The sequence below is a fragment of the Neophocaena asiaeorientalis genome, unplaced genomic scaffold (genome assembly GCF_003031525.2).
Source record: "Neophocaena asiaeorientalis asiaeorientalis breed wild unplaced genomic scaffold, Neophocaena_asiaeorientalis_V1.1 scaffold41, whole genome shotgun sequence".
NCBI classification, from domain to species: Eukaryota; Metazoa; Chordata; class Mammalia; order Artiodactyla; family Phocoenidae; genus Neophocaena; species Neophocaena asiaeorientalis.
In genome coordinates, this window is record NW_020171994.1 from 2,136,144 (window position 1) to 2,161,178 (window position 25,035).

Sequence of the window (25,035 nt, forward strand, 5' to 3'; positions counted from 1 at the left end):
TGACAAAAGATTACTAGTAGTAGAAGAACCTTCCTAGTACTTATCAGATCTTACCATGGAAGGTAAGCCCTGGCCAGACCAGTACTGAACAGTAGGAGAGCCTTAGCTCAAATAGGCCCATTATCACATGAGACCATTAGCATCTGGGAGACCTGTGAAGGGCAAGAAAGGTGCTTCTAACCTGAGGACATCTCCTTGCAACTCTTTTGAGGCATTTTGTGGCATTTGTGGGCCTCCCTTCGGTTTGCTTACTGCTTTTTTTGTTGTTGTTGCAATGCCAGGTTATCCTGGAGACACCGGTATGCCAGGCCTCCCAGGCCTTAAAGGAGATGAAGGCATCCAGGGCCTGCCTGGCCCTCCTGGTGCCCCTGGATTACCAGCTTCACCAGGTAAAACAAACTAACCCACCCCATGCACAGATCTCCACTCTGGTGCTCAGCATCCCCTTCTATACTCTGGTCTGGGTACGTACCCAGCCAAAGTCAAAAGAAAGGTAGACTATAGTCAGTAGGCTCCCTGCTGCAAGCCCAAGGCCAATGTATATGAGAATAGGGCCTGGGTAAGCAGCTTTCCTTTGACCTCGGTAATGTACCATAGCTATATAGGCAATCCCAGACCATCAATGAGGGGGCCTGGGTTGGCCTGCCAGAGCCCTGTCACCCTTCTGTTTATGTGCCATCCCAGTTGATGCTTGCCAGAAGGAGCTGACAAAAGCCCAGACGAAAGTCTGTACCCAGACCTTCACTCTGTGCTTAACCCAGGATCCTGTGGTTGACATCCTTGACACAGTCATTGGAGGAACACACCCATATGTCACTCTATAGTAGTAAACAGAGAAAGGGCATGCCAGCGTCTGGGAGGCAGGGATGTTCCAGATACAAAGCCTCAGACATTGCTTTTAAAGACAGCAGTTTCTAAATTCTCTGGAGATGGGCCTCTGTAAGGATACCCGTGCTTTTAAAACGGCCACTTGGAGGAGATACAGCTGATCTCAGCACCAAGGTGGAAAAAATCTAGAAATGGGAGGCTGGAGACCCAGGTTTCCCTCTCAGGTGCCACTTAGAAGTTCTGCACCCCTGACCATGTTTCTGTACGTCTTTGGGCCTCCATTTCCCAAGAGGTTAGGCTAGCTGATTCCTAGGGACCCTTCTAACTCAGCTGCAGGAGAAGGGCAGATGCTTTCCCAAATTCTCCCTTGGAGCTAGTGTCTAACATCGGCACTGATTGGAATCCCCTGAAGAGGAGGGTGATGTGATGAGCATTTTTGTGTGGGCTTATCCTTCCAGGTGGCCCCGGTACTCTAGGGCTCCAGGGAGTTCCAGGCCTGAAGGGGGACCAAGGAAACCCCGGCCACACCACAATTGGGGCAGCTGGCCTCCCTGGCAGAGATGGTTTGCCAGGCCTACCAGGCCTACCAGGCCTACCTGGTAAGTTGTTTGTTTCTCTCTTTGGTCTTGAGATCCAGGTGTGATCCAGATTGCAGAACAGTCCTGATTTTTGAGGGAGGGAGCATGTCACATGTTAGGGACCACAGCAATCAGAGTGTTCACCAAGGAATAGGCAAGTGAGGGCCATCTCGATGATCAGACACTACCTAATGCCTTCTGACTTCGTAGTCATTCCGTTTCCCCCTTCACTGTTCTCAGCCCCTAGGCCTGTGGTCTTGCAGCTCCTGAAGGAGCAGCATTGGCTCTTTCAAGCTTTCCCTGGTCCTCAGGGCTCCAGCGGGGCGGGCTGAGAGTCCAAGAAATGGGAAACCAAGCCTGGATCCTCAAAGTGGCTGCTAAAAGCTCATTTAGAGGGCTTATTCTCCTTAAGTCAGCTACCTGAGTATGAGATTCTAGATTCTAAGAAAAAGGCTAGAAATATGCCCCGCATGTTTCTTTGTAACCTGCAACCCCTGACCACTGCAGCTTGTGCCCATCTCCTCTTTTGTCCTAAGAGGACTTCCTGGGATAGACATGGGGACTGCTGAGTTGCTGAAGCTGCCTTGGTTATTCCCATATCCCCAGTGTCTAGTCCAGTGCCTGGAACGTAGTAGACATCCTATAAGTAGTAGTAGTAGAGAGAATTGAGCCAACAGAGTTTGGACTTGCTACAGACTTTGGGTCCTTGTCTTGGATTTTTGGGGGAAGGGTGTCTCTGCTCTGGTGGTTGAGGCTCAAGGACCCTTGGTGACTGAGCTGCTATGCTGAGTCACGTGAGCCCAGGCTCCTGTAAGTTGCCAATCTTTTATGTTTGTTTTTTCCTAAAGGTCCAGCATTTGAGACGGGAACTCTACAGAGCACAGAGCCAGGGTTGCCTGGTCTCCGAGGAGAACGAGGTCCAAAAGGAAACCCAGGCCTCAAAGGAATCAAAGGTGACTTTGTCCCCTTAGGTTTCTTTGTTCCCCAAACTCCCTGGAGAAGGCCCTCTGGGAAGAAGCAAACTAACAGCCTTGGGAACCTGAACAGGACGAATCCTGGATCTTGAGTGGGAATGTGATTATGCGACTGTTGGAAGTGCTATATTTGGAGCTCTAAGACTGAGGCTGGCGGTTGAAGTCACACAGGACAAAGTGGCCCCCAGGCTACTCTACCTGCCCCCTCCACCTGCAGAAGCCACTCTGCACATTCTGCAGCCCCTCTCAGTTTGCAAGGCCGAGGCAGGAAGTCACTTATGATTACCTTCAGCCTGAAGGAGAGGTCAAGACCTGAAACTCTGGAAAAGCCAACTGGCTCCAGGAAAACAACTCCGGTCCCCACAGATTGACTGAAGGATTGATTGATTGCCCCAGCCTTCGGCTGCCTTGCGCTTTCCATCTTTCTGTTGTCTTTGGGTCATTCCTCCATTTCATACTCTGAGAGGCAGATGCTAAAGTGCAAATAAATCACTTCATTATAGCTCCAGCCCAGGGCAGGGTGGAGGAAGAGGTGAAAGTACTGGCTGAAGAGAGGTTTGGGTATACCTGGGGGTTTCAGGTACCTGAGATCTCTCCTGTTCTCTCAAGGAATTTACAGCTCTCCTCGACCTCAAACAGAGAGGTTTTAACTCACTCCTCTCCTTTCTCATTGCCCTATCATAAAATGGCACTACCTAAGTATAGGAGCTAGTTCAGAAATTTTTGAAAGCCCCATCTCTAATTTTTAGATCCAGGGAAGGTGGTTGAGGGCAAAGGATATTAAATTTCAAGTCTTGACCTACGATGTCAACTTTGGCCCTTCCCTGACTCACTGCAGAGCTAGTGTGCTTCTTGATACCATTCTCATACTTAAAAACAGGGCCAACTCTAATGCCTCCCCTCCTATATTCCCATGGGACCAGAAGGTTTTTTTTTTTCTCTCTCTCTCTCTCAAGTCTGGAATAGTGATAGTGATTCTCAGGTGATTCACTGGGCATGAGGATCACCTAGGGGAAATTACTACAAATTAGATTCTTGGACCTGGCCGCCTGAGAGTCTGATTGATTGGACCTGGGGTGAGGCCCAGCAAGCTGCCTTATAAACAAGCATCCCAGGTGACTCAGGCAGGAGGTTCATGGATCACACTCAAGAAATGATTATTTGGAGAACAGGCTGTTCTTTCAGAGTTTCAGGGGTTATCGATTTTCTAAAGGTAGGAAGAGGCCCTTCAGGATCTTAGGGAAACTCAGAGTCACCTCTGTTGATCCAAAGTCTCATTTCCTAGACCATAAGCATGGAAGGTATAAGTGGCTGGGCTATAGTGCTAGTGACTCCTTGCTGTCTCTTCAAAGATGCTTTGCTGAAGTCTCTGTCATCAATTTATTTGGCATGTGTCTCTGTGTACAAAAGACAGGGGAAAGACATTTTGGTGAATAGTATGTTCAAGTGGCTTGGATTCCAGACTCTCAGTTGGTTAGTATAGGTCAGTGGTTCTCAACTCTGGCTGCACATTAGACTCACTGATGGCTGGGCTCCACCCCAGAAGACTGAAATCCAAATCACTAGCACAGATGTACTTTGATGGAAAGTGAACCTAGTTCATTCGAGTCTGTTCTCTTCAGGCCTTCTGATTCCCTCCATGGAGTTGTTCAGGTCACGAATTACCGCTGGCAGGTCTTCCTTCTTCTTGGAAAGATGGCCCACTTAGATTAATGTTGTCTTTTTTTTTCCTCCAGGGGACTCTGGTTTTTGTGCTTGTGATGGTGGTGTCCCAAACATTGGACCACCTGGGGAGCCAGGCCTACCTGGGCCACCAGGTCTCCTGGGCCTTCCGGGCCTGAAAGGAGCGAGAGGAGATCCAGGCTTTGGGGGTGCACAGGGCCCATCAGGAGATCCAGTAAGTCTTACCAAACTTTGGCCCTGAGGGAGCAAATGGGAGCTTTTAAATGCCCCTCACTCCTCACCAATCACTTTCCTAAAACACATAAAAGAAAGATGGGGATAAAGCAGACCTTCAAGGTTTTGATCCATAATATGAAGAAGTCTATCTAGGTATCTTGAAAGTCCCTTTCTGCTTTAACCTACCTATGTTCCCTCCCTTCCTCCCTCCCTTCCTTCCACAAAATTATTTGCATTTGCCTAGAACTGTGCCAGGCCCTGAAGACAAGGTTCCCATCCTCAAAGATTTCAAAATTTAGAAAGGGTAAGGAAATAAATGGGCAATTATAATCCAAGATGACGACATAATCCAGTGTCCAGAACTGTGCCAAAATGTACCCACGGACCTGTTTTAGGTCAGACCTATGCGAGGTGCCAGAATCCTATGAAGTCTGCATCTCCTCATCATTCCCTTCTGTCTTTTTGTCAGGGTGTATTTGGGCCTCGAGGTCTGGAAGGCCCCAAAGGAAAGAAAGGGGAAGCGACTCTCAGTACAGGATCAGGGATGCCAGGAGATCAGGGTGATCCTGGTCTCCAGGGGCTCCCTGGTGAGACAGGAGCCCCAGGCAAGGACGGAGTACCAGGTTTACCAGGCCTGCCAGGCTTTCAGGTAAGTCGATTGTTCCTGGGTAAATAGTGCTGTAAATCCTCACACCTGACTTGGCAGGTGGGCGGGTGGGGAGTATCTGATGGCTACTTCCTGCCTCTGCCACTGACACTTTTGTCTCTGTGCTTTTCCTTTCTGTAAAATAGGAATCTTTTTCTCAGAATGGGTCATTGGCTCACTTGATAAACGCTAGTGACAACTGACCACGTCACTTAAAATGTTTCAGTTTCTGAGGAGCTTTCCATTGCAAGTAATCCAGCTGCTTTCTATGACCCCCCCCCACCAGAGTTGTCCTTCCCCCCTCACCCCCACCCATCTAGAACCTTTTGCATTATCAGATCACTCAGGGTTGACAAGCTTCATTCCCATTAACTCAACTCAGAAGAATTGATTGAAAAACTAGAGTGACAGAGAATTTTAACCAAAAAATAAAGCCCTGCTCATACTGGTTAGGTATTTCTTTCCTATGGTCAGAGGGCTCTCCAGATAAGTCTCTTAAGTAATGATTCATCCTTTCCTATGTGTTGTCTAGGGTGATGGTGGACAGGGCTTCCCAGGTGAAAAGGGGTTACCAGGACTTCCTGGTGAAAAAGGCCACGCAGGTCCAACTGGCCCCCCAGGAATTGGGCTACCAGGATCTTCTGGACCTCGTGGGCTTCCTGGAGATAAAGGAGTAGATGGATTCCCAGGGCAACCAGGCCCCCCTGGGATTCCAGGTGAGTCAGGGAATCAGATGGCTTTGGGCTTGGAAAACTGACTCCTTGAGGGTAGATATGACCCAGATGCGTGAAATGCGTCATAAGAAGGCCAACTGGATTCACTACTTTCAATCCTCTTGAGGGTTTTCATGTGGAAAAAGGATCATACTGTGGTACAGTTACACAGAACAATATAGATTTCAGCCCTACTAAGTGAAAAACTTCCTAACAGAGCAGTCTGAAAGTATAACAGAATGGCCTTGGGAGGTTATGAGCTCATAATCCCTGGAAGATTTCAAGCAGAAGCTGGATGACCATTTATTACAAGTGCCATGGAAGTAATGAGTGGAAATTGGACAAGAAAGGTATCCTCTAAGTTGTATGGTAATATCATCAGTAGGGAAGAGCCTTTCCTTAATTCATGAGATCTCAGATTGAGAAGAGACCCTAGTTCTATCTAGTCTGATCTCCATTTCATACCTTAAATTCCTCCCATTTATATAACTTCTCTTTCTACTTGAATTTTAGTAATTATAATGAGTGACAGCCCTGCTTATAGATCAAGGTACTATGCTATTAACTTGCCTTCCTGCGTACAGCTAGAACAGTTCTTCATCCTAACTTCTATGTTTCCACAACTTCTATGTTCCCATTAGTGGTACCACACTTCTTGTAGTCATCTGAAGTTTGAAAACTTGAAATTCATCTCATATTCTGCATTTGCAATGCCTCCTATCTTCTTCCCTTCTTCTTCTTGGTATTAAGCTCATTATCTCATGCCTAGCTAACACCTATATGCTTGTTGGAATAGATGGATGGATGGATGGATGGATGAATAGATGGATGGATGGATGGAAGAATGACAACTTCCTAAGTAGTTGTTCATTTCCTACCTCTAGACTTTCCACTCAATTCCACTATGAACACTGCTGCCAGTTTAATAATCTGTAAAGAGCTGGTTCCGTCATGTTACTCCCCTAGTCCAAAGCCACAAATGTTCTCTACTAAATAGAGGATAATGTTCAAACTCCTGAGCCTAGAATTCAGAAGTCTCCAAACATGGACACAACCAACGTTTCTAACCTGACTTTATCTCATACTCTTCATGATTAAAACAAAACAAAACACTAAGACAACAGTATCTTTCACTGTCCCCATAAACAATATATTCATTTCTAACTCCAAGATTTTGCCCATGTTGCCTTTTTCTTGAATACTCCTCCTCTTTTCTCTATGTACTCACATCCCATCCAACTTTCAGGGTTCGATATAGGCCCTAATTCTTCCACTAAGCTTTCTTATGACCCCTATAGTATGTCTTTGCCGGTTAGATTGTATATTTCCTTCCATTAATGCTTTTACTTTTTCCAAATGCATTGTAAGCCTCTGGATACTAAGGAAGGTGAGTAATCCCTTTTAGTGTTTCTCAACTAATATACATTTACAGAGGAAAGGGCCTTTTCCATAACCAAGGAGCTTTTTCTTAGACCTATTTCTCCTCTTTCCACCTCGTCACCTTGAAGAATTACCAAAAAAAAGAAGACAGATACCAGGTCTTGTAAAAATTGATTTCTTTTAAAATGTACTTTTGTGAATTGGTCTAAGAAGGATTACAGTACAAGTTAAAAATGGATGATTCAGGATTCTTAAACCCAAGTCAGTATTCCAGTCCAAGTCAGTATCCCCATTAAGGCTGTGAGGAATTGTGTCAAACAAAACCATTCGGCCTTTTGGAAGTCCTGGTGTCAGCTATAGCTTTGCTTCCAGCTCTGTTCCCAGAGACATTATTCATGGTCATTCCACCGCCCCTCCGCCAATTGGGTCTTCGTTCTAGTTCAACCCATTTTGCAGGCAACTAGGTTTTAAACTGAGTTATATTAACATGGTGCCTATAAACTTAGATATGCTCAAATCTGGATATTATCAACATTCCAACTGCTTGGAAACAGGAAGCCCACAGGAACATTTCTGTCCCAAACTTCACTATCCCTGGACCCAGAAAGTTCTCAGGAAACTAGTGATCTAGAAAGCTATAGCCTGGGAGATGCCTTATGCAGAAAATGTTCTTGTTGCCATACCATGACTTTCCAAAAAATTACTTCAATTAAGAGCATTAGCTTTCTTTTTCTCTCTACAGCCACCAAATATAACTCCTCAAACCTAGCTTTCTTTCCACACAATTGTAAAAACACTTAACCTGTGGGCCCTAAACATTTGCATTATGGCCATTACTGTTGCCATGAATGATGAAGATGCTGTTTCTAAATGTACTCACTCCAACTGGTGGTGGCTCAGGCTAGGACAACTACATTGCCAGGAAAGGGAATGAAGTAATCAGAAGCCTTTCAACCTAATAGTGTGAATTATTACAAATCCTGGGCAAGGAGACAACTGGCTGTTTCCAAAGAGGCTCTGATCCAGATGCTCATAGTAATCAATCACCCTGGTTATCACTGCAGCGGCTACTGTGTCCTTGATCCCGTGTGGATGCCAGCTTTCTCGACTCGGTCAAGACAGGGAATTTGATCGGTGGGCTACAGACAAGACTTCCCTTGGGCCTCAAGGAACTTCTGTCCCGGTTTAATTTTCTTCTTTACTTGTTTGGTCTAGGTGACTGCTGCTGCAGGGAGAAGGTTGGGCAAGGAGACTTAGACACAGAGGGAGGTGAGAGGTAGTTAGGTCTAGAGGTTCTCAAACACCAAATGATGGCAACCCCCCCCCTTCCTTTTTGTTCACTTAATCTTAGACACTCACAGTGGTCTGAGTACCACACTGGAGGCCCGGGCTGGGGAGGGGTGATCCTAAGGCTGGGGTGCAAAGACTCACGCTGACACCGCTGCAAAGTCTCCTTAGCACACCTCTCCTGGGAGGGAGGACAGAGGAAGTGGGCATGCAGTCTCTGCGAGGGGCTGGCTCCTTCACTGTGCATGTTGATGGCTTGGCTGATCTCTTCCTTGAGCATCTTCATTTATGAACTTAACTGAGGCCATGACTTGCCTTGGGAGGTACCTGGAAGGAGCCACACATGTCTGATATTTATTCATTGGAACCAGAATCAACTGAGATATTAGAAACTTGATAACCAGAGGTGCTTTTTTATTCTGAAGATGAATTTTGTCATTAATGGGGAAAATTCTGAATAACTAGGTCATTTGTTGCACTTATAAAACAGAACAAGGGTAGAGCTGGTTTCTGCTTTGTTGGGGAGAAGGCTCGGAATTCAGGGATGTAAAGTAGAAGACAGGAACGTAAAGTAAAAGAGTCAGGTAGCAGTATGACTTGAAGTCCTTACCTTCTCACCATTTTGACCCTCTGCTTGCAATACACAAACGCGGTGTGTTGTACAGGGCTGGTCCGAGGCAAAGGGAAGTATGTCCTTGATTTCCTCTGGGTTCTACTCATCTTCCCTTTTCTAAGTATTTTTCCTGCCCTGGAACCTTTCCAGATGCCTGTCCTTGGCCCCGTCTTCTAAAGATTTTGTTTTGCTCTGGCTATCACAGGTGAAAAGAATCTATGAAACACATATGATAAATTGAAGATGGATGGCTTCATGTTTGGACCTGGCCCAGAGATATTTGTATTTTATCCAGTTTGTTTTTTAAGACATAAAGCAATGGAACTACAATGTTTGACACATTAGAGTCAATCAGCTACTGAAATAGTTGGGGCAGGAGGGTTTTCTGCAGGGTCCCTCTCATGATACCATCTAGCGAGGCAGTTCTTCAGCCTAGTCCAAAACCGAGCACAGGACTGGCAGCCCTCTCCCCACGAAGCATCTCATCCATCATAAAGCATTTCCGCAGTAAGGAAATAGCCCTCCAAAATAGCTCCATCATTTCAACATCTGGCAGGATGGAGATGGGTATGACTACCTATGGAGGAAGATCAGGCTTGTGGCCATCTTTCCACCTGTGAAAATATAACTATAGGAGCCTGAGGTCTAGAAGGTAGAGAGTTGCTGCCCAGGCTACAAAGTAGTGTCACAAACCTGACTGAGGTAGAATCCAGGGGATGGCCTTGCGGGAGCTCTTCTGAATACTCCTCCTTAAGTAAGATACTAAAACACTAGTATTCACTGAGCACATCCCAGGGTGCCAGGCGCTGTGCTAAGTGCTGTTAACACTATTCCATATAATCCTCACAAGCACCATATGACGTAAGTAGCTCCAATTTTACACATGAGGCTCAGAGAGGTTGAGTATCTTGCTCATACAACTAGTTAGTAGCAGAACTACGATACAAGCTCAGCTGTGTCTGGCTTCAGAGCCCAACCTCTTAACCAATACGTTATACTGTTCAATTCCCAATTTTGATTTAGGACTAGAACAGGTGGGCTAAAATGCCATCAAGCCTTGAAGTTGGAAAATGGAAGCAGGACTGGAGGAGGAATGCTAGCCAGTCCAGTAAGCAGTCGGAATCATAGGTTGTATACATATCTTTAAGAGATGCAATTTGTGATTTATTTTAAGTACAGGTAAAAGCTATAGCAGTTTATTAGAACTGTGGACTCTGGCTTAAAGTAGATCTCAGGGGATTGTTTTAATGAATAGGCAAGACTGATTTTAATTAGCAATTGTTTATAAATGGCATTTGAAGGAGCCAACTCACTAATTGTTCACTGGTATCTTATTAAACCTCCCCCCTGTGATCTTACAGACGCTTTATTTGCGCTCAGAGTGAGCAAGGAAGAATTTGCCAGGGGAGGGGCTCCGCAGGTCAATTTCAATGTCTTGAATAGTGAAATTGACTACCCTTTCTCCCTGAGTAGCAGAGTTGACAGTTTCAAATGAGGAGCTGAGGGAAGGGTCACTGTCTGCCATGGCCAAGAGAGTGGCCTTCAGTGTTTACCTGGTACAGACATATGGGTCCATCTGACCAAGGACAATCAGTAGATCTCAAATAACGCGTGTCAGAAGAACCCAGTGGTTTGGGAAAAGCCTCATTCCAAGAAAAGAGCAGTCATCTGAACTTGAGAGGTGTTGGTTTCAAACACTCCAATCTAGTGATGTGGGCGTAATAATAACTAACACCAAGCACGCATCCTGGGGAGGGGCTCCATCTGAAGGCAGGGTGAATAGGCAACTGCCGTTTGCTGCTCTTCCTACACAACAGGAAACTGACTCGGACACTAGGGGCATTCTTATCTGTGAGAAATTGCACTAGGAGTAACTCCCAAGAGCTTCTGATGCTACGATTTTTCTGCATGGGCTCCCAGCTTCTGGGTGGGAAGAATAACTTAGCTGTTCCATTCGATGGAATGGGAGTAAAGGCGCATGCTAGGGGGAAATCGTCCCTGACTCAGGGGGTTCACCACCTGCTCACATGTTACCATTTACAGGTATCACCTTGCCTTGTATTATTCCTGGGCCATACGGTCCATCAGGATTCCCAGGAGCTCCCGGATTCCCAGGTATGGAATGAGGCCAGAAAAAGCCACTGAGCAATAATCCTTGTAAGGGCCATGCACCAAAGGAAGCTGAGGATAGCCTGGTAGCATTTGGGGATTCACATTCCTTCTGAGAGGGCAGCCTTGAGGATTGAGGAAATAGAATGGCTGCTAGAGAGGGCCGTGTGGGGAGGTGAGAATAAGAGAGGCTCTCCAAGAGCTTAGAAATTTTTTTTGTTTTTCGGCCGCACCATGCAGCTTGTGGGATCTTAGTTCCCCAACCAGGGATCGAACCCATGCCCTCGGCAGTGAAAGCACGGAGTCCTAACCACTGGACCACCAGGGAATTCCCGAGACTAGGATTCTTGACTGGACATCACAAATCATAGCTAGCCACACCGACTTTCCTTTCCCCTTACCACTCATATTTGGGTTTTCAGGCCCTAACGGGGCCCGTGGCCTCCCTGGGACTCCAGGCCAGCCTGGATTGCATGGAAATAAAGGGGAGCCCGGAAGTCCAGGATTGGTTCACCTCCCTGAAATGCCAGGTAAGAAAAGGAGCTTCTCCTCACCTGCTTCTCCTTTTGTGTGAGTGTGTGTTCAGATTGTGGTAGCCATCCACCCACTATAGGAAGTTAGGTTTGTGCTCTGGTGTAAGTGGGACGGTTTTGATTTCATACTCAGGCAAGAGAGCTTAGAGCTATAGAATGCCAGCATCTCAGAGCAGTAACGGCCATTTGAGGAGGAAACTGAGGCTCATATGGAAGGTGACTCACCTGAGATCACAAGGTCACTAGTGATAGAGCCAGGACTCTGCCACATGGTCTGACTGCAAGTTCTATGGCAGTTTCCTGGATCAACTCCCTAAAGGTCCGAGAAGGAGATTCAGATGAGTGAGAGGGAAGTTGTCATATTTCAAAGACTTCGCTCACACCCTGTCATTCCAACCTGAGCTTCATTGTTCTGCACTGCACCAGTGGTTCTCAAACTGTTCCCTCGGCCAGAAGCGTCAGCATCACCTGGAAACTCGGTAGTAACGCAGTGCCTTGGCCCCTTGGCAGAGTTACTGATCAGAAGCTCTGCGGGTGGGCCCCGCAATCTGGCTTTTCCCAAGCACCCCTGCCCCAGGAGACTCTGATGCACGCTCAGTTTGAGAACCACGCCTGCTCTGCAGCCTGGGGCTCATATGAGGCCACGTTCCCTCGGGCTTATCAGTGCTACAGATCTGTCTGCCACCCAGAAAGAGGGAGGCATGACTTGGCAGGAGTTAGAATCCAGAAGAGACCAGGCCTTTGACAGGAGGTCCCGGGCGTAACCTGTGCTCTTTGGCCACTGTAGGCTCCCCAGGAGCGGGTTGCTGAGCTCTGCCCGCTGAGCTAGAACCTCCTCCAGGGCACACGGGCCAGTCCCTGCCACTGGGCAAGTCTTCCCAGGACCAGAGACTCCTGACCTTTAAGGGAAGCGACACACATTACTAATATGTTAGCTTTTGTAGTAGGGAAAAAACCTGTGTCAGAGTCCTCTCCCCAGACCTATCACTTCTAAACCTCCATGGCCTTTTATTTTTGCCTCTTTACATTTAGGATTTCCTGGACCTCATGGAGAGAAGGGCTTGCCTGGGTTTCCTGGGCTCCCTGGAAAAGATGGCTTGCCTGGGAAAGTTGGCAGTCCCGGCTTACCAGGTCCCAAGGGAGCCCCTGGTGACATCATTGGTGCTGAAAATGGTGCTCCTGGGAAGCAAGGCCTACAGGGACTGCCAGGAGACAGAGGATTTCCTGGAGACTCTGGCCTTACAGGACCCAAGGGTGACTCCCTTTGCCCCACTTATCTGACAGTCTACAGAAAACCTTTCAGTAACTGCTATACTTGCATGAATACCTGCGTGACTCTGGGGTGATGGATTAATTAGGGGCTTGAAATGAAAAGTTACTCTGTTCTGTCCTTCCCTTTGTGGAACTTTTTCTTAAATCACCTGTGTCCATTCTCCTGTCTTAGTAATTCCAGAAGTATCTATAGTCAGATTTCTTGCAGAGCCTGTGATTAGCAACAAGGCTTGAGCTGACAAGACAGTGGCCCGTGGGGTGCATCCTGGGCAGGCTCTTCCGCTGGAAGTTGGTTTGGTAATCGGCCCCTGCTATCAGTCCAGGCTGTAATTGTCTGGCCCTTCCTTTCCTTAGGTTTGCTTGGGAAGTCGGGCTTGCTGGGCCCCAAAGGTGATCGGGGCAGCCCTGGAATACCAGGCCGCGCAGGACAGCCAGGCCCCCGGGGATCTGATGGTCTATTCGGCATCAAGGGCAAACCCGGGCTCCCAGGAGCACCAGGCTTTCCAGGCACTTCAGGTAGGTCCTTCAGAGGAGGAGCCCCATCTTGACAACCGTGCTGGCAGCCTGCCTCTCGGGCCAGCAGGCCTCTGAGGACCCAGGGCCAGAGTGTCTTTCACTCCACAGCGGGGCCTGACACCCCCTGGTTCCAACCTACTGTCTGCAGCTTGCCTTTTTCTCACACCCCCCTCTTCACCCTGCTGTCTGCCCCGACTCCCAGCCACGTGACTGAAGTTGAGTTTTTGCAGAGCCACTAATATCTTTTTTACTTTGTCCTTCTGTGTTTCTGGGGTCTTCACATAGGCTGTCCAGGTGAGAAAACAGCACACAAGCTCACAGACTAACACTCCCACTAGCTTGGCCTCTTGGGGAATTATCTTACTACACACTATAACCTGGCAAGGCCAGGGGTCCCTGAACTCATGCTGTGGGGTTGGCCCCCATTGAATTTCCTTCCCTTGTTGTGGAATCCCCTTCACAGCCTCCCATTAGAATCCTGGGGCTCGCAGCTACTTGATGCTTTTCAATCCATAGAAGGCCAAGTCAGCCATTCATTTAGGTCCTTGGGGGCCCAAATACCTCTGTCGTCACTGATTTAATCCTTTGGTTTTTTAATTTCCTTGCTTTGTACCTGAACATTCCACTTTGGCAGCAGCTCAGGAGGTTAATCCCATTGAGCAACTTAAAGCCTGGTGAAAGAAGTTTCAGAATACCTAGGATACCAGATGGGCCTTGGGGATTTCTACAGTACTTGGCACTAGGGGGTCTTTCAACCCTAATGCCAAGGAACTGGCTGACTTAACTGCTTGCATGAGGGATTAAAAGGGCAGCCCTGTATCCATGGCTCCCTGGGAGGCTGAAACAATGGCTTGGCTTTAACCTCTACTTCACCAATTGGCTCAGGAAACAGCCATTGTGGAGTGATTCAAACTGGAAGTACCAGGAAACTAGAGTCCAGTTGCCACCCTGGCTTCCCAGAGCTCCATTCAGAGGCTAAAGTGTGAACCACATTCATGAAGGGGGGAGAGTTATCATCAGAAGGGGTTTGCTCCCCCCCCCGCCCCCACCATCTACAGTGCCATGTTGAAAGAAGTCGCCATTGGCAGGGCACCCTGGGTGGTAGGTGCTAATGCTTCAGCCAACTAAGAACTCTGCCTGTTAGCAGCCTGCCTAAGCCATTGTTAAAGGGCAGTTTATAAACGCCAACAAGCCAACCAACCAGAAGCCATGGGAATGGGCAGCGGCCCAGATCTAGACAGTCTCACTTGACGGCTGTCCTGTGTTCTCTCCTGTACTGATTCAGGACATCCTGGAAAGAAAGGTCCAAGAGGCGATATAGGTCCCCCTGCATCAGCTGGAAAGAGAGGCCTGCCTGGGCTGAAAGGCCTTCCGGGATCTCCAGGGCTAATTGGCTTCCTGGGGAACTCCGGCTTGCCAGGGGCCACTGGACTGCCAGGCCTGCCAGGTCTGAAGGGTAAGTGAAGGTATCAGGAAGGCACCAATGGGGGCCAAAAAGGAGCTGCCATGCTGCCCAGCTCGCCCCCTCCCTCCTCTCTGCCTGGGAAAGGGGAATGGGGAGGGAGGTGGGCAGGGCTTTTTTGGCAAGATAGTTGGACGAGGCTAGTGCTAAAGGAGGAACCCCACCCAAGGTGATTCGCCTTCCCTGCCTGCTGGGTGGATCACTGGGCTGAATAGCATGGGCAGGGAGCCCAAGACAGGAGCAGCCACACCAAGGTTACTCATTTGCACAACTTCTACCATAGAGCCTGATAGCTCTCAATTCCTGTGACTGTCCTGCTAGACATCAGAGGTTGGGCAGGGGGGGAAAGTGACTGGTCCAAGGTCACACAACTGGTTAGCAACAGCACCAGGCTAGAGCTCATCTCCCTGCCTCCTGGCCATAGGCTTTTTTTATTCCTCCTGTGCCAAACATGAGCTCTAACTTGGCAAATCATAAGAGAGGTTCCCGCCTCTTCTTTCCTTTCTGGTGCTTAGTACAATGTCCCTCTTCAGGGAAGTAGCATACCATGTATTGACTAAGAGCTTGGGCTTTGGGGTTAGAGAAACTTGGGTTTGAATCCCTTCTCTGCAACTTCCTAGCTGTGTGACTTTGGGTGAGTTAATTAACGTCTCTGAGCTTCCATTTTCTTATATGTCAAACAGGGATAATAATAGAAGTTCTTGTTTCTCAACAGGTGAGAAGGGGTCTGTTGGACTGATAGGTTTTCCAGGGATTCCAGGTCTCCCTGGTATTCCTGGTGCAAGTGGATTAAAGGGAATTCCTGGGTCGATGGGAAGAGTTGGACCATCTGGACAGGCTGGTAGCCCTGGTGAAAAAGGTGAGCTGGGGAATCGAATTCTGGAATTGCCACCCATGCTTCCCAAGGTACATCTTGTTTATCAACTTTGTCATTCCTGTGGCTTATACCAACCCTGTGTTAGATAATAATATTTGAGGTTTCTGAATGAAGTCCTTTTAAACCAAAAGACCTAATCACTCTGAGTTACTACTGCGCGTTAGAGGCCTGGACACACATTCCCGATGCTCAACGGAGAAGGGTTTTGAGTAGGGTCTAAAGTTGCAGGTGGACCTTGAGCTTGTCAAAGGAGGGAGAGGGCGTGCACATTAATGCAAAGTTTGGGAAACAGGGGCGGGGAAGAAGGTGGAAGAGCCCAGAAAGGGGGCCTGGGGTGGGGCGGGAAGAGCTGATATGAGCGGTCAGCCCGTGCCTGACCTCGTGTCTAAGCTCCCGCTCACACGGCTCTCATGGTCTCCATCCCTGCAGGAGACAGAGGCGACCCGGGGCCAGTCGGAGTACCCAGCCCCAGACTTCCAGTGCTGAACCTGCACTTCACAGGAGACAAAGGCTCTCAGGGCTCACCTGGATCCATCGGATTTCCTGGGCCCAGAGGTGCTGGGGCAGGGAATGGGCAGGAGGAATGCCCAAGACGGTTTTTATGACCAAATTCAAGTTCTTTCCTGAGAAAAGGCCCCACAGAACAAGAACCCCCAGAGCAGCAGTATGGGTGGCAGCTGGGGATCCACGGAGGCTGCCTTCCCCGGGCCTGAGGGGGGCCTGTACTGTGAGCCTGCCAATTTTCATTGCCACTGTGGAACTCCGTTTTTGAACCACGGGCGGCTGTATCCCTGGAAGGGCCTGGCAGACAGTGGGGATGGGCACTGAGTGGCTTTCCCAGTGAGGCACCTCCCTCTATCCCCACTCCTCCCCCTAAGCTAACTGTCCCCAAGCTTGTGCTTTGGCCGCCTGTGACCCAGGGCACGTGCGCCTTGGGGAGAAGATTTTCTCTTGCCTAGAGTCTTTCCCCAAGACTTTTGCTTCTTTCCCAGGTGACAAAGGAGAGGCTGGCAGCCCTGGGCCACCAGGCTTGCCTGGAGCTCCTGGCTTCCCCAGCCTCATCAAGGGACTTAGTGGGAGACCAGGCTCCCCTGGCTCCACAGGACTACGGGGCTTACCCGGCCTGAAGGGGTCCCCTGGAATCACAGGTTTCCCAGGAATACCAGGAGAAAGTGTGAGTCTGCCCTCCTCTTTATCTCCCCACCAGGGAACCGCCTCCATAGCAGGGGGATGTGTTCCTATTGCCCACTTTTCTGATCCCAGCCCACTTCTCGGCCCTCTTGCCCAGCTCCCTCCCCCAGCTCACCCCAGACAAGGCCCATCCTTGAGTCTGCCAGGTCTTCTCACCCTTTCCCAAACATCCCCTCTTCCTTCCGGGGCCCTTGTTCACCTATCTTCCCCCACGTGGCAGAGCATCCTCCTCAAAATTGCTGACTACCTGCCTATCCTTCAGGCCCCAGCCCAGGCACCCGCCCCTCCAGGAGTCCCTGAGCTCCCACCCTGCTGGCACCCTACACTTCTCACTGCTTACACTTATCCTAGTTGGTTCTGTGTGGGTCTGATTTCCTCAATGAGACTGTTAGGACTTGAGAACAAGAACCGCCTTGCATGCTTTTTGGTCTGCATCCCACCGCCAGCATCCCACGTTTAGTTTGGGACAGCAGAAGAATTCGGTACAGACTATTTGATGTTTTGATTTCAGAAAGGTCTTTGCCAGTTGTTGCCTCTTGTGGAGACAACAAAGACTCAAAACCAGTTTTTCTGGGTTCTTAAAAGTTTGGGTGGTAGAGTAGGCTTAGCAATGAGAAGACGTAGGCTTGAATCTCAGCTCCATCCCTCATTAGCTCTGTGATTTTGTGCGTATCGCTTAACTTGCCGGAGCCTCGCTTTTCTCATCTGTTAAAAATGGGAATAATTTCCAAACCTTCTTCAGACCATAGTGAGGGTTAAGTGAGCTGATGTGTGTAAAGCAGTTACGTTGTATTTGGCACATGGTAGGCTCTGAGTAAATAGTGGCAATAATAGTAGTAGTATTGAAGGGACTAAATAAACTGTATCACAGGACACCTGTGTTCCCTGCAGACAAAGTCCCTGTCCTTTAAAAGCGTCAATCCGGCTTGTGGAGAGAAAACACCACACACACACACACACACACACACACACACACACACACACACACACACCTGAAGCAATTGCAAAATAAACAATTCTCAACCTGCTACTTACACACTAGGAAGGATAGAATCATCTCAAATGAATCAAAACCATACCAGATGCCAGGGAAAGAATTGTACCAATGGCAGCTGACACGCCCATTTCCCAGACTCAGATAGTGTGTTGGACATTAGCCAGTGAAGGCAGTTTTTCTTGTGAAAATCACGGAAATATGAGACCAAATTCAGACTCCAGTACCTGTATGCATACAGCCCACTACCTGGTGGCAGAAAGACTCTGTTCCTTGTGAGACCTGCGGCAGAGAGCTAGCCCCACGTTGGTGAGGTCACACTTGTTCTCGTGCATAATGGCTCCAGAGCTTTGGCATGGGCGGTGATAGCCAACTGTATGTAGAGCAGATCAAATGCCTGGCCTGACTGTTAAGTTTCGTATTTTCTAAGAGACTTGCTAGAACATTCACACCTTGATTTCCCAAGGTACCAATTTTGATAGGCATTGGGAAGTTATGAATGACAAGACCAGGATTAATCTGCAGATCGAATCCCTCCCCTATAACCCGTAAATACGCATTTCCGCCCCCTTGCTCATCACCTTCCCCTCTGCAGGATGCCCCCCACCTGTTTGCCCCTGCCACAGACCACTCGATGGACATCTCTCCAGCAGTGGCTCAGGGAAGGGAGGGGGAAGAGAGGGTGGGAGGCCCTGAGCACTGGGCAGAAATACTGACTCCCGTCTTGCTTTGAAGGGTTCACAGGGTCTCAGTGGAGCTCCTGGGCTCCCAGGAGCATCTGGTCTCCCAGGTTTAAAAGGTAAGGAGCATTTTCCCTTTTAATGCGTTTTTCCAGAGCAAGGTGGATTTCTAACAGGCCCAGGGCTCTCCCTGGGGGAGACATTGTGTTTCGAGAAAAAGGAATCAATTTACATTTCCCCTTCCGCTGAACCCCCTTTGCAGTCTTTGTTCCTCAGAGATATGCGAGGAACAGTGGTTTGACCCAGCTGCCTTCCAGACTCAGCAGCAGAGGAGAACCTCAGCTCTAGACAGTCTCCTCTTCTGGTGATGTTTCAGGGCCCCTCCTCTCATCTTCTCTGCCCATACTGAGCCCAGTGATGTGTTTCCCAATGGAGAGATGCTGCATGTAGCAGCATTTCATGCCAATAGTCTGGTAGCATCCGAGCCCTTCATTGGGGCATAAAAGCATAACCTTTTACCGGGTGGATACCTGAAGCAATTGCAAAATAAACAATTCTCAACCTGCTACTTACACACTAGGAAGGATAGAATCATCTCAAATGAATCAAAACCATACCAGATGCCAGGGAAAGAATTGTACCAATGGCAGCTGACACGCCCATTTCCCAGACTCAGATAGTGTGTTGGACATTAGCCAGTGAAGGCAGTTTTTCTTGTGAAAATCACGGAAATATGAGACCAAATTCAGACTCCAGTACCTGTATGCATACAGCCCACTACCTGGTGGCAGAAAGACTCTGTTCCTTGTGAGACCTGCGGCAGAGAGCTAGCCCCACGTTGGTGAGGTCACACTTGTTCTCGTGCATAATGGCTCCAGAGCTTTGGCATGGGCGGTGATAGCCAACTGTATGTAGAGCAGATCAAATGCCTGGCCTGACTGTTAAGTTTCGTATTTTCTAAGAGACTTGCTAGAACATTCACACCTTGATTTCCCAAGGTACCAATTTTGATAGGCATTGGGAAGTTATGAATGACAAGACCAGGATTAATCTGCAGATCGAATCCCTCCCCTATAACCCGTAAATACGCATTTCCGCCCCCTTGCTCATCACCTTCCCCTCTGCAGGATGCCCCCCACCTGTTTGCCCCTGCCACAGACCACTCGATGGACATCTCTCCAGCAGTGGCTCAGGGAAGGGAGGGGGAAGAGAGGGTGGGAGGCCCTGAGCACTGGGCAGAAATACTGACTCCCGTCTTGCTTTGAAGGGTTCACAGGGTCTCAGTGGAGCTCCTGGGCTCCCAGGAGCATCTGGTCTCCCAGGTTTAAAAGGTAAGGAGCATTTTCCCTTTTAATGCGTTTTTCCAGAGCAAGGTGGATTTCTAACAGGCCCAGGGCTCTCCCTGGGGGAGACATTGTGTTTCGAGAAAAAGGAATCAATTTACATTTCCCCTTCCGCTGAACCCCCTTTGCAGTCTTTGTTCCTCAGAGATATGCGAGGAACAGTGGTTTGACCCAGCTGCCTTCCAGACTCAGCAGCAGAGGAGAACCTCAGCTCTAGACAGTCTCCTCTTCTGGTGATGTTTCAGGGCCCCTCCTCTCATCTTCTCTGCCCATACTGAGCCCAGTGATGTGTTTCCCAATGGAGAGATGCTGCATGTAGCAGCATTTCATGCCAATAGTCTGGTAGCATCCGAGCCCTTCATTGGGGCATAAAAGCATAACCTTTTACCGGGTGGATAACTGTGTCAAGGAGCCTCTCTGGCTATGATTTTTTTCCCTCAGAAGATCTGTGTGCTGCAAATTGAGCTGTAGCTTCTCCTGACCACTTGAACAATGTCTTGATATCCCCAGGAGATCAAGGCCAGACACTTGGAATTTCTGGTAGCCCAGGACCCAAGGGACAACCTGGGGAGCCTGGTTTCAAAGGTAAGGCTGCTGCACTTTTGTCTCCCATGTCTCACAAACTCCTCAAAACTGAGGATTGGAAGGAATTTTGGAGGCCAACACCAAGTTCTGCAACTTCTATGCAGTGCAGAAAAATTCCTACCTGACATGTATCCACTTAGAGGCAGTCAACAGTTTTCCCAAGCAAACCAACCTACTTTTCCTTTAAGACTCACAGACTTACGGGATAAGTCTCGAAGACCTTTAAGACAATGGAGTCCACCCCCTTAGTTTTTAGTTAAACTAAATACTTGGTGAACATTTCCACCCATTGCTCCTACTGCTGGGAACACTCAGAACAAGTTTACTTACTTTTCAATTGGGAAGCATCTTTCAAATATGAAGACAGCTGTCACAATCCCTTTCAGAGTATCTTTGTTGGATCCAGCTCCCGTGGCAACTCAAAATGGCTTCACCTTCCTGCTCCCCCTCTCCCGCGGAGGAACACACTGCCTGAACTGTGGCCTGATCACTCAGCATTTTTCTTGATTTTGTAGGTGTGAAAGGAAAAGATGGACCAGTTGGTGATGTGGGTTTCCCAGGAAACAAAGGTGAAGATGGGAAAGTTGGTATTTCTGGAGATGTTGGCCTTCCTGCCTCCCCAGGTACCATGCCACATGACAACTTTACTCTGAAAAAGTTCAGATCAGCTTCAGGTCACAACCCCTTCTGAACTTCTGCCTTGTTTTCACTTTTAGGACTCCCCGGGGTTGCAGGCATGAGAGGAAATCCAGGGCTTCCAGGTTCTTCAGGCCACCCAGGGGCAGCTGGGCCCCTGGGACCCCCTGGCCTAATAGGAACCAAAGGTATGAGAGTTGGGAGTAGGCAGTGGGGAAAAGGGTCCTTTCCTCAAAAAAAGGATGGCAACTACTTTTTCTTAGGAGACCCTAGCTGGGATTAAGCCGTATCCAGGGGAGTCATTGACTGGGTTTCATGAGGGATAACAGGAAAGGAGGAAGAAGAAGAAGAAAGGAGTGCAAACGTGAATGGGAAGAGGAGAACATGGGATCCATGGAGAGCAGAGTTGGGAAGGAAGGTTGTTGCCCTGGCATATGTAGCCTTTTCCTGACTTAGAGATTGGGCAGCAAGTCTCTGGGAGCTGGCAACTCAAGGTCTTGGCATTGCCACTCTGATTTCTTCTTGACGATACCTCATTATCTACCACCCTGCTCTTAAGCTATATTGGTCTCTAATAAAAGGCAGGAAGACTTAGGGTGGAGGGTGGAGACTAGGTGTGGTCCAGTCTCCCTTAGGGCATTAAATAATGCCTCAAGAGAGACCATGACCTTTGAAATGAGGACTTTGCAGTGTTCCTGGGGGCAGGACCTTTTGCTGACCCTTCATGATTCAGAGCTGCTGGAGCCATTTCTGATATTTTCTCCCCTCAGGTTTCCCTGGACTTTCTGGTTTACATGGACTGAATGGGCTGCCAGGAACCAAGGGAACCCATGGAACTCCAGGTGAGCAAGACCCTCAAAGGCATAGAGGAGAGCACTCGCTCTTCCGGAAGCCTGACAGAGGCTGGCCTTGAGTTCTTGACTGTGGTGTATCCCATATCCTCAGACTCCTAGGTCTCCTTGCCAGCCCCCAATTTGGGATGCCTTGATGTGGGGAAGAAGGAGGATGGGGTTCGTCCTTCTACCCGAACGAGCTCTCCTTCCTGTCATTTCAATCCTCAGCCTCCGGTGTCTGTCAAGCAGGCCCCCTGCAAGTGAGCTATAGGCACAAAGGTCTCACCCCACTGACTTCTGTCCCCACATCTCTCTGCATCTCCTCCTAGGACCTAGTATAACCGGTGTGCCTGGGCCAGCTGGCCTGCCTGGTCCCAAAGGAGAAAAAGGTTCTCTAGGAATTGGCATTGGAGTCCCAGGAAAGCCAGGCGTGAGAGGACCAAAAGGTAGCAGGGGTAAGTGAGCCCAAGTCAGGCTTGGCTGGGCAGCCAGGGTTGGGGTTTCTTTAGGGCCGTGTGGCTTACAGAGATGAGCAGTGCACATCTTTGCATCTCTGGGAATCTCAGAACCCAGTGGAACTGACTACCGACAAAAAGAGGGTAGGCTACACTTAGGGCTTTCCTGGGAAGGAGTGTCAGAGAGCAGTTCAGTGAGTCCCACCCCCCCCAGCCTCCAGGTTCCCTCCCACTCTCCCTTATTAACCTCAGGGCCTCTCTTTCTCACTTGGCCACAGCCTGGGTTTATTGGTCCTGAGGGACTGTGCTTGTCCACTTAGCGAGTGGTTTACCAGAAGTTCCTTGGTGTCCAGTGCGGTTGGCAGTCCCAGGGCCCTGGAACGACAGTGTGGCTGCTGGAAGGAGCCCAAGTCTATGAGGATAAATGTCTCCCTAGGACAGGCACACAGCAAGCACTTGATTAGGATTTACTAGGTTTACTAGAAATCCGGTTTCGTCTTAATCTCGGCCCCTGACTCATCACATAGTCTGAAGTCCCTTTCTGAGCCCCCATTTCCCCACTTCTCAAATAGTGTGAATGAATTCTGATTCGTTAACTCTCCTTAGAAATGTTCTGGAGACGCATATACCTCCCACTCAATGTAGAACAAGAAATGAATTTAGTATAGTATCACAGCTAAGAGTATGGGCTCTGAAGTCAGACTGCTGGATTCAAATTCCAGCTCTCCCTCTCCCTAGCTACATGACCTTGAACAAGGAAGTTACGTGCCCCTCCATCCCAAAGGAACGTGGGTTTCCTTTTCCATAAAAGGTGAATAAGAGAATCTACCCCATAGGTTTGGTGAGGAATCAATGAGGAGTGAGGTAATATATGTGGAATCACTTAGCACAGTGCATGGCACATAGTAGTTGGTCAAGAAACACTGGCCATTCTACCATCACATGTCACCTGGGGAAATCATGTTTTCAAAATGTTCTGTTCCTTATAGTTCTGGGGCCTGATGTCCCACCACATTATTTTATGTGTTTATGTGCATGTGTGTGTAGGTTTTCCAGGAACTATATTCATGCATTAATTCATTTCCAGCTGCATTTTATATTGGGGCATCTGCTATCTCTGTGTTTACTCTTTCCTTTGTCTGGACCAACCTGTACTTTTCTGAAAGCCAGCAGCTTCTTCAGAGTGAGGCCTACAACAGGATCTGAGCCTGTAGGGAGGTTGTGCGGCTTCTTTGGCAGGAGATAGAGAAGAAGGGTCCTGGGTGGAAGCAGAGGCATGATGCCTGTTCTGTTTTTAAACCTTGACTATGAATTCCTGGTCATTAAATTATTCATTGCCTTTGGCTATCTGAGGTAATAAAATCACAATTACAAATGCAGTAAACAGCACATGTCAAGGTGGATACGTTTCAGGCACATAATGGAGAGGGGGAAGAAAAGGAAGTTGCACAGGAATATATTTGGTATGACTCCAACCAATATGTTGTTTAGGGATACAAATATGCATGGTCAAACTGTGATGAAAAGGGAGCGATGAACACAAACTTCAGGAGTGGTTGCCTCTGGGAGGGAGGGAAGGTGGTGGAATCTGTGAAGGGCATGCAAGGAAATTCAAAGGTATCGCTATCTTCTTTTCCTTAAATTGGGTGGTTGGAACACAGATGTTCATCGTATCTGGATGATTTTTTAACATATGATTTATAAATATTCTTCTGTTCTTCTCAATATCTAATTTAAAAAAATTGTTTTAAAAGAATATAGGAAATCCCCAACAGGAACCGAATCTCTGATTTGATTAAAGAAATCAGTGTGCAACGAAGATTTACCCCCAAGAAAATTTCCTAGGAGCAATCCCCGTCCCTACAATACCTTCATCTAAATAACATTAAATTAGGCCAAACATTTTCGTATTTGCACTAAATATTGAGAGGCTGCATTCATATATTGGAGGTTTTTTTTGTTTAGGTCTCCGACAATAGAATGAGTTGGGAAAACATGCCATCTTGCATTTTCATGTGATCATTTACAATGTCTCATTCCTTCTACCCACCACCAGTCCCTCCCATCAGGAAACTTGCACAAACCTCTTAGATAGCCTCATCCACCAGAGGGCAGACTGCAGAAGCAAGAAGAACTACAATCCTGCAGCCTGTGGAACAAAAACCACATTCACAGAAAGATAGACAAGATGAAAATGCAGAGGGCTATGCACCAGCTGAAGAAACAAGATAAAACCCCAGAAAAACAACTAAACGAAGTGGAGATAGGCAACCTTCCAGAAAAAGAATTCAGAATAATGATAGTGAAGATGATCCAGGTTCCTCGGAAAAAGAATGGAGGCAAAGATTGAGAAGATGCAAGAGAAAAATTAAAGACAGAGAAAAACTATTGAAAGCAGCAAGGGAAAAGCGACAAATAACATACAAGGGAACTCCCATGAGGTTAACAGCTGATTTCTCAGCAGAAACTCTACAAGCCAGAAGGGAGTGGCATGATATACTTAAACTGATGGAAGGGAAGAACCTACAACTAAAATAACTCTACCCAGCAAGAATCTCATTCAGATTTGATGGAGAAATCAAAAGCTTTACAGACAAGCAAAAGCTAAGAGAATTCGGCACCACCAAACCA

General features: G+C 48.2%; 1 protein-coding gene across 2 annotated transcripts in view; it reads left to right on the forward strand.

Annotated features, from left to right (window-relative positions):
* Positions 1 to 25,035, forward strand: part of COL4A6 (collagen type IV alpha 6 chain) — a 268,803-nt gene that overhangs the window by 234,467 nt on the left and 9,301 nt on the right. The window contains exons 18-38 of one of the 2 annotated variants that reach the window (XM_024748716.1): positions 282 to 389; positions 1,287 to 1,427; positions 2,255 to 2,359; positions 4,117 to 4,277; positions 4,749 to 4,928; positions 5,458 to 5,641; positions 8,234 to 8,287; positions 10,962 to 11,033; positions 11,450 to 11,557; positions 12,593 to 12,814; positions 13,187 to 13,348; positions 14,634 to 14,804; positions 15,526 to 15,669; positions 16,117 to 16,242; positions 16,680 to 16,861; positions 18,608 to 18,671; positions 20,406 to 20,480; positions 20,996 to 21,103; positions 21,197 to 21,304; positions 21,887 to 21,958; positions 22,279 to 22,404. In XM_024748716.1, the coding sequence (XP_024604484.1) occupies positions 282 to 389; positions 1,287 to 1,427; positions 2,255 to 2,359; positions 4,117 to 4,277; positions 4,749 to 4,928; positions 5,458 to 5,641; positions 8,234 to 8,287; positions 10,962 to 11,033; positions 11,450 to 11,557; positions 12,593 to 12,814; positions 13,187 to 13,348; positions 14,634 to 14,804; positions 15,526 to 15,669; positions 16,117 to 16,242; positions 16,680 to 16,861; positions 18,608 to 18,671; positions 20,406 to 20,480; positions 20,996 to 21,103; positions 21,197 to 21,304; positions 21,887 to 21,958; positions 22,279 to 22,404 (2,673 nt within the window). The remainder of the gene's footprint in view (positions 1 to 281; positions 390 to 1,286; positions 1,428 to 2,254; positions 2,360 to 4,116; positions 4,278 to 4,748; positions 4,929 to 5,457; positions 5,642 to 8,233; positions 8,288 to 10,961; positions 11,034 to 11,449; positions 11,558 to 12,592; positions 12,815 to 13,186; positions 13,349 to 14,633; positions 14,805 to 15,525; positions 15,670 to 16,116; positions 16,243 to 16,679; positions 16,862 to 18,607; positions 18,672 to 20,405; positions 20,481 to 20,995; positions 21,104 to 21,196; positions 21,305 to 21,886; positions 21,959 to 22,278; positions 22,405 to 25,035) is intronic. The other variant, XM_024748707.1, reaches the window with a different exon arrangement.